Genomic DNA, 8,778 nt, shown 5'->3' with positions numbered 1-8,778 from the left:
AAATCCTTGATTCTTATGAGCTCCTGGTGGAGACGGTGCTGGGGACCTAGAATCACAACCAACCCCCTTGACCCATCAAATTTGAGTGTGATGATTCCTCCAAATGCAGATATTCTATGAGCTTGGAAACAAAGGAATGCATATGCATTGCGTGCCTTAGTTATAAGCTATTGATAGTTTTTTTACTCTAATTTAGCATACAACCAAGGCATCAGAAGCATGGACTATAACTAAGAAGTTAGTAAAAATCAAACAAGGATTCAAAACCTAGAGAATCAACTAGCAGTGGGGGAGTTTTCTGAAGGAGAGATAATTGAAGCATTCGTCACTCGAATTAAGAATCTGCATGTCCATATAGCTAGCATTTGGGATATAAAGGACTAGTGAGCACGTAGCTTAGAGGTGTCTTCGGATCTATCCACCAAAGTTTGATGGATTGGTAACTACCCTTAATACTCAAGTGAGACCTCAAGCTTTAATGTTTGAAAAGTTTTGTGCATTATCAATGGAGGAGGAGTTGAGACTGAAAGCCCGAGAAGGAAGCAACAATGGAGATATTGAATTCTCTAATGCAAAAGGCAAAGGTGGCTCCTCCACAAAAAATGATGGTGATAAAAGAAGAAGGGTGGTAAGAAGAAATTTCAAGGAGAGTTTTTTTACTACAAGAAGAAAGGACATGCAATTGTAGATTGTCATGTCAAGAAGGCAGATGGAAAGGATGGTACCCTTAAAAGTAAGGGGAAGGAGATAGGCAACATGGCTAGAGCAGAGTTGGAGTTATTCATGGCAACCATCCAAGAGGTGTGTTCCTCGACATAAGAAGAATCTACCATTGAGTCATGGGTGTTGGTTAGTAGGGCATCCAGTCACATGACCAGCAAGAAAGGTGTATACAGTTCTATGTAACCTCTATAAGATTTCATCACTATGACAGTTGGAAACAATGCAAAATGCCCTATTATAGGCACATATACTATTTTCTTTGTTGTTGCAAATAGTGAAGTGAAAAAGCTTTCAAATGTGTTGTATGTTCCAAAAATTAGGAGAAATTTGTTATCATTTATTGCTATAACTGATCTTAGTCTGAAGTGAGATTCAACAAGAGAGGTGCAAAAATTATTGACAGTGTTGGCAATGTTGTTGGCAGAAAGGAGGAATAGCCTATACAAGCTAAGTGCTCTTACAACCACCGCTAGAGTGGGCACAAGTAAGCTTTGGCATGAAAGGTTTGGCCACATTGGATTTGTAGTTTTGAAGAAGATGCATAAGTAATGTATGGTTGCTCACCTACTTGCAGTTATTGAATTGAAGGAACCATGTGAAGCTTGTATGATGGGCAAGCAACATAGAAAGGCGTTTCCATAAGAAAGCAAGGACAGAGCAAATGCTCCTCTAGAGTTTGCACATGCTCACTTGTGCAATGAGATGCCTACACAAGCCTTGGGAGGATCTTCTTATTTCATGTTAATCAATGATAACAATAGGAAGACGTGGGTATAGTTCCTTTGTGATAAGACTCAAGCTTTTGGTAAGTTTAAATAATGGCTAAAACTTGTTGAGAATGAAACATGGAAAAGTGTGAAGAAATTTAGAATAAATGGTGGTGGTGAGTTCAACTTGAAGGAGTTTAAAAACTTTTGCAAGAGCAAAGGGATCAAGTTTCAATTGATGACACCTCATACACCTCAACAGAATGGTGTTGTGAAATGCAAGAATCACACCATTGTGGAAGTGGCAAGGTGCATGCTAAAAGGCAAGGGATTACCAAACCGTTTTTGGGCCGAAGTTGTAAATATTGCAGTCTATATTCTCAATCGGAGCTACACAAGGGCTCTCAAGGGAAAAACACATGATGAGGCTTACATTGGTAAGAAACCATTTGTCTTAAATTTCAAAACTTTTGGATGTGAATACTATGCACATGTTTTTGATGAGAAAAAAAACAAGTTAAAACCAAAAAGTAGAAAATGTATCTTCTTGGGTTATAATGATGAGCAAAAGGCTTACAAATTGTATAACCAAGAGATAAAGAAGATCATACCGAGCTATGATGTGACATTCAAGGAGTAGCCGCATACAATGGAGGAGGAGAAGCAAGTTCTTCCACTTTATCATCAAGCAAAGAAAGTAGTCCACTATGAACTTATCCCAAGAGCTACCCCTATCCTTAAGGAGGAGGAAGAATCATCATTGGATGATGAAGAGAAAGTTCACCAATTGGCCATCACACCACTGAAAAAGCCATTGTCACATGATGGGTGAAGCAACTTTATGACCAAAATAATCCTATGTCCACGTCTATTGAAGAGAAGGCAAATGGACCAAGGAGGTCTCACAAAACGGAGGAGCAAAGAAGGGCTTTTGCTCACATAGTCAATATGGCCTTGATGGCTGAGATTATGAAAGAAGTACATGAGTCATCTGACATGGAAGAAGCACTTGCAGATCCAACATGGAAGGCAACTATGTAAGCTGAGCTTGACAACATAATGAAGAATGACACTTGGGAGCTAGTGGATCGGCCACCAAAGAGAAAGATTATTGGCACTAAGTGGGTTTGGAAGGTCAAGTATAAAGTTGATGGAACCTTAGAAAAGTACAAAGCTAGATTGGTTGGACAAGGATTTTCACAGGTTGAAGGGTTCGATTTTCAAGATTCATGTGCTCCAATTGCCAGAATGACCAACTATGCAAGTTGAGTGTGACATCATAATAAAGAATGACACTTGGGAGCTAGTGGATCGGCCACCCAAAGAGAAAGATTTTTAACACCAAGTGGGTTTGGAAGGTCAAGCACAAGGCTGATGGAACCTTAGAAAAGTACAATGCTAGATTGGTTACACAGGGATTTTCACAGGTTGAAGGGTTCGATTTTCAAGATTCATTTGCTCCAACTACTAGAATGACCACTGTTTGCACAATACTTGCAATGGCCATCCAGAATAAGTGTCCAGTTTATCAAATGGATGTTAAATCAACATTCTTGAATAGTGACCTCAAGGAGGAGGTATACGTGGTTCAACCACTAGGGTTTGAGGCCCCCATTCTGAGAACAAAGTGTGTAAACTGAAGAAGGCATTGTATGGGCTGAAACAAGCCCCTAGAGCATGGCACTAGTGGATATATAAGTTATTTTTAAGCTTAAACTTCAAAAGATGTGCCTCAGATGCTAACTTGTATGTCTATAGGGATGGAGAAAAGTTTATAGTTATTGTCTTATATATGGACGACCTTCTTATTATAGGTGACTATGAAGATATGATCAACCAAACTTGAAATGCTTTGAGCTTCGAGTTTGAAATGACAAACTTGGGCTTGTTGCATTACTGTTTGAGGATTGAAGTCTGGCAAGGGCCAGGAAATATCTTTATTTGTTAGAAGAAGTATGCATGGGAGATCTTGAAAACATTTGGTATGAATGAGTGCAAGGAGATAGCTACACCTATGATGGTAAATGCAAAGTTATCCGTTGAGGATACATCAGTACTAGCTGATTTTGGGAGGTATAAGAGGTTGGTTGATCTACTTGTGCAACAATAGGCTAGATATTAGTTTTGTTGTTGGAGTTTTGAGTAAGTTCTCAAACAAACCCTATGAGAGTCATTGGAAGGTTGGAATGCAAGTGCTCATATACTTGAAGGGAACTCTTGACTATGGTATCACATACAATTCCGATACTTCTCTTATGAGGTACTATGATTTAGATTGGGCAGGAGATAGTGATTCTAGAAAGTCAGTTTCTAGTTATTGTTTTTCTTTAGGTTCAATAAATTTCTATTGGATTAGTATAAGAAGTAACCACAATGGCATTGTCTTCTATAGAAGTAGAGTATAAGGCAGCCTGTTTTGTTGCGTGTGAAGTAGTATAGTTAAGGAGGATCTTATGGCATATGGTAGTGAAAGATGAAAACCTGACTGTGCTAAGGTGTGACAATTAGAGTTGCTTCGTCATTGCCAAGAATCCAGTGTCTCGTGCACACATAAAACATATAGAGATCTAGTATCACTAAGTGTGTGATTTGATGGAGGATAGGATAGTGGAGCTGACAGAAGAGAATGGAGCAGATATCTTTACCAAAGCGCTCTCAAAGGATTTGCTTCAAGTTCATCTTTAGAGACTCAGCATTGGGCCAAGGAGTTAGTTTACATGTGGGTGGACATTGAGGGGGGGTGTTAGATATGCTCAATTCCCTACCCTCGTAAGGTGCCACCAATGATCCATGGTGCTCAAAGTTGTAAGGCCCCTATTATGAGGAGAAGCCATGTGTGAGCTTAGACATTGGTGGGTCCTAACTTGTGTGTCATAGGTGAGGTCTATGTGACTAGATGGCCAAAAGGTAACTGCCCTAGCCTTTGGGTTAGACAGAGTATTAAAGCTGGTAGCAACTCGAGACACATCACATCAAGTTGCGGGGTAAGGAAGTTATCAGGGACCCCTATTTTGGATTTGAGGGCCATGGAAGTAGCCCTTAGCTAAGGGTAGGGAATATTCCTTAGCCAACCAGTGGAGGTGCATATAGAATGTCAACATACACATGTGCATATGGAAGGTTAATAGACACAGGTGCATATGGAAGGTCATCCTTCATGACCCACTTCACTAGCTATAAAAGGTAGACCCCTTCACAACTTTCATGATCCATCCTTTCACCCAATCAGAGTTATTCCAGCTAGCCTTAAGCTCTTTGCCTATCTTCTCTTTAGATCGCCATCTAAGCTTCACATTGGAAGCGCATGGGTGGATAGAGCTATCTTTGTATTAGCTTGTTTGGAGTTTTTTTTTTTGTTTTTGTTCTTCTCTTTTCTACAATGTACTCACTTTCTTTATCTCTTGCTCAAATTCTATTCGTTGCACCATGTAATTTTTACACACACACACACACACACACACACACACACTCTCTCTCTCTCTCTCTCTCTCTCTCTCTCTCTCTCTCTCTCTCTGTGTGTGTGTGTGTGTGTCATATGTTAAAAATAGGCATTAGCCTTCTCTTTGCCTTAAGTACATCAGCATTATGAGGAGACAAATAAATGGCCTATAGTTATTGCAGTGCATGCATCTAAATATTTGCACTTCATACTCTATCCTAAAATTGCCTTGATACCCTAACCCTAAGTCCTACTAATGTTGGTCACTCAAAACCCTAAATGTCCTCCAAACCTAACTTCCTATAGAATCCAAACTGTAGCTTGCACATCGCACCCTAATCCAAAGAACTTCCCATGGATACCCAAACATAACCCTATATTGATGTGTTATACCAAAAACACTAACCTTGCAACCCCCTCCCAAACCTTGCTCCTTGTACCAAAATCACAAGTCCTATCTTATGAATCATAGTGAAGATTTTTCCTTAACACCTTGCCCTAAAATTCCTAATCATAGATCCTAACCATTTGTCGAGTATGGAGAGTAGATCCTAACCATTCATCAAGTAATGTATGATTAAGGGAGTATAATGTCGCATAATGCTACCATATTTTCTGCAAGGGTGTGAAGTCCAATATCGATGCTTTAGTTGAACCTTTATCATGGATACACATGCAAATGAGGACACATGCTGTCATTGATAGCAATGCTCACAAAAGAAAGCCAGTGAAAGTCTAAATGATACATTGATATTTTGTTTTTCGTTGGCTTTATGTGCAAACAATTTGAATTGAAATTTCAATGTTTTCCCTGCTTTCTCACAAACATGCATTATGTTATTGTGTGAATATAATGAGGGTAGTATGGTGATTATATATTGCAAGAAGTAAATTTAGAGTTCACCATATAGATAATGAAGAAGATGTTTGGAGAGAAAAGCAAGGGAGAGTGATAGTGAGAGAGGGAATCAGGAGAAGAGAGAGGGTTAAAAGCCATCGCTTTGCAGTGCCCTACGGATGCGAAGCCATATCTATACTATTAGTTAACGAGAGGTGGGGGGCGGGTGCCACATGGCAGCCCCCCACCTCCCCCACAAGAAAAAAAAAGAGAACGCAGGGGCGGGTGCTACGCGTCCAGCACCCACCCCCACCTGCGAGTCTAGGCGCGGAGCGCCTAGTTTCACATTGTTGAGAAAGAAAAGCGCACTACCCACTTTTAGTGGGTCCGACTCTCCACTCAGTTGTAGTTATGTTCCACGCTCAGAGGCTTGTTTGATTATTTGGACTCCCGCAGATCAATCGAAACGTCGTGTGCCACAGACTTAAGCAGAGCAGAGAGTCCGCAGATTCTTCCATTTAAGTTCTGGAAGTATCTGCTATTCGAAGGAGCAACGGATCGCCACAAGCGCACACAAAAAAAGGGCAACGGTGCATTTTGTTTGTCTTTGCCATACCCGAAGGGCCATCATCGATGACGAGCACGGAGAGGGAAAAACGAATGTCGTCTCTCTCTCCTTCTTCCAGCGCAGTGAGGGAGGCATCATCAAGAGACGCACGCCGAATCCCCATCTGCCATGACTACGTTAGCGACGTCACTTTCCCCTGTTCCTTGGGCTTTACAGAAGCAATATCAGTGGCCGTGGAGGCCTCACGGCCACCCTGTTACTGCTTCATTGGCTCATCTCAACCGCAGAGCTTTTGCTTTGGAATCGCTGCTGTGTAGCAAGATAACATCCGTGGGATCGTTAGTACAGCCAGTGCCAATAAGGAGATTAGGCCCCATTTATGCCTCTTCTGCTGTCGTCCCTCCCTCTGCTTCTCCTGCATCCCCCGCCCCTTCGGCGAGCGACGTTGTCTGGCCTGCATTGGGTACGCTTTCATGTTATCTGTAAGTCACGTGATGATTGATAAGTTAGTCTCTACTCCTCGTGTTTGACAATGAAAAATAAACATCAATGTGATGAGTTCAGTAAATTGTGTTCGTCTGGTCCATTTTTGAAATAGATGATGTACATACTATAAAGCCCGACCGTCCGTTACATTTGCTTCATGGAGATTTGATGGATTATTGAATCAAAAGTACCTGAGTAACTCTTGTGTTGGAGTCTCACCTGCTAGTAACATGGTGCTCCTCTTGACTTCCTCAAGGGGCATAAGCTGCCGTCATCTGTCTAACTGGACCATTCGTGTGCAGGTGCTTTTCTGGCCATGGGTGTTATGTCAGTCGTTGACAAGTTCGTGGAGCCCATGGGCCTCAGCTTTACAATTGCACCTTTTGGAGCAGTTTGTGCTGTGTTATTCTCTGCTCCAAATACGCCAGCTGCAAAGGTATGCTATTGGAGGTCAAGAGTCTTGATTATTACAGTAAGAGTGATGCTAACAATCACCATCATCATCACAATCAGAACCGCCAAAGGTACAAATTAGAGGGGGAACATTCTCTTATCTCTTAGTTGCCTTTGCTCTCTCCTACTGTTTAAGGCAGGTAGTAAATTTGGTCTTATTTTGTTCACAAGTAAAACGTCAGTGACATAGAAGGTTTGCTCGATTATGAATTAGCCGTCATTGACTTATGAAGTTTGCTTGATTTACTTCTACTTGTTCATTTTCTTTTGTTTTTTGTTTTTTGCTTTTTTTTGGGGGGGGGGAGCAGAAATACAACATGTTTGTTGCACATGTTGGATGTGCAGCAATTGGTGTTGCAGCTCTTACACTTCTTGGACCTGGTTGGCTTGCTCGTGGTGTCTCTTTAGCAGCCTCTTTGGCCTTCATGCAATGCACAGGGTCCCTTCATCCTCCAGGTTGGGTGGCCCTATTTATGTAAAGTTTGTGTGTTTTTGGGACAGAGTTCAGGATCAGAATAGTAAAAGAATGTAAAATTTTAAAGATGAATTGTTTGTTCGTGATCCACTTTTTTAATATGTTGAATAACGCTGTTGTCACCACCTCTTGTAGTCAACCAAGGCACTTCTTGCTTTTGGTTTGTATGTCGATTGTCTTTGTTGAGACTCCAATGGAGGAATGTTTTCTTCAATGGAAAAAGGTGACCATCATTTGCATTCACCAAGTATAAAGCAGCCAAAAGTAGCTGCATTTTGTGGTTCAGAGTTAGACAGTTTGGCTGGGTTGTGACAAACAGATGTGCGACAACTGAGTTGTGGCCATAGTAGCGATCACGTTCCTTTTTGGAGAGACTTTAGCATTCATATGTACTATATGGTGTTTGAGAAAATGGTAGTCTATTCTTGCATATAGGTTGATGACATTGCATATTTTTCCAAACCTAGTTGATTAGATAGGGGTGTGTTGTAGATGCATGTATGAATACACCTATGGATTGTTTTGATTCCTTTCCAGCTTATATTTGGATGTCTATGGGCACTCAGTATGTTGAGGTTGCTGTTATGATGGAGGAAGCCGTGATTGCTTCATGTTCCCTGGACGCAACCTACTTTCAAGCCCTTGAGTAATCCTAGTTCCACATTGCAGTATGATATTTCTGGACATCTATTGAGCTACCAAAACTTGCCTGCTGAATTATCATTATTTTTCTTTGGCATTTTCTGGCTCATTAAACAGCCCCAAAAATATATTTTTGCTTTTTTGTGCGATACATGAAACTTTTTACTACCTTTAGCAATTTCTAGAAAAGGGACTTAGTGTGCACACCTCTTTTATCCCTTATTCCACATTCTGCTGCCATCGTCACTCCACATCATCACCCCCTTCATCTTTAGCCTTCATTATCAGCCCTAGAAGTTTTCTCCCAGTTGTAATGAGGTGCTTCCCTTGCTGCCAGGTAGCTGCCTAGTTTGCCAAGGCTGCTGTAGCTGATTGGTTGTTCTTTCTTGTTGCCTCCCTACTTCCTAGAAGTCTTTGACTGCTGCAGTTCAGTCTTCAGCCCCTTGT

At 41.2% G+C, this 8,778-nt stretch overlaps 1 protein-coding gene across 7 annotated transcripts in view; it reads left to right on the top strand.

Annotated features, from left to right (window-relative positions):
• The first annotated feature begins 6,182 nt into the window (after positions 1-6,182).
• The window catches only part of LOC148037845 (uncharacterized), a 60,368-nt gene continuing 57,772 nt past the window's right edge, over positions 6,183-8,778 (top strand). For 5 of the 7 annotated variants that reach the window (XR_015690703.1, XM_087676803.1, XM_087676805.1 and 2 more), the window contains exons 1-3: positions 6,183-6,738; positions 7,064-7,197; positions 7,523-7,670. Coding sequence is in view for 6 of the 7 variants with exons in the window: in XM_087676803.1 (XP_087532929.1) it covers positions 6,444-6,738; positions 7,064-7,197; positions 7,523-7,670 (577 nt within the window). In the remaining variant the exon portion in view is untranslated. The remainder of the gene's footprint in view (positions 6,739-7,063; positions 7,198-7,522; positions 7,671-8,778) is intronic. The other 2 variants (XM_087676804.1, XM_087676801.1) reach the window with 2 other exon arrangements.

This window comes from Lygodium microphyllum, chromosome 4 (genome assembly GCF_053477565.2).
Source record: "Lygodium microphyllum isolate KBCC chromosome 4, Lygodium_microphyllum_v1.1.10, whole genome shotgun sequence".
In the NCBI taxonomy this organism is placed as follows: Eukaryota; Viridiplantae; Streptophyta; class Polypodiopsida; order Schizaeales; family Lygodiaceae; genus Lygodium; species Lygodium microphyllum.
Note: the sequence above shows the minus strand (reverse complement) of the source record. Positions and strands in the feature narration are given on the sequence as shown.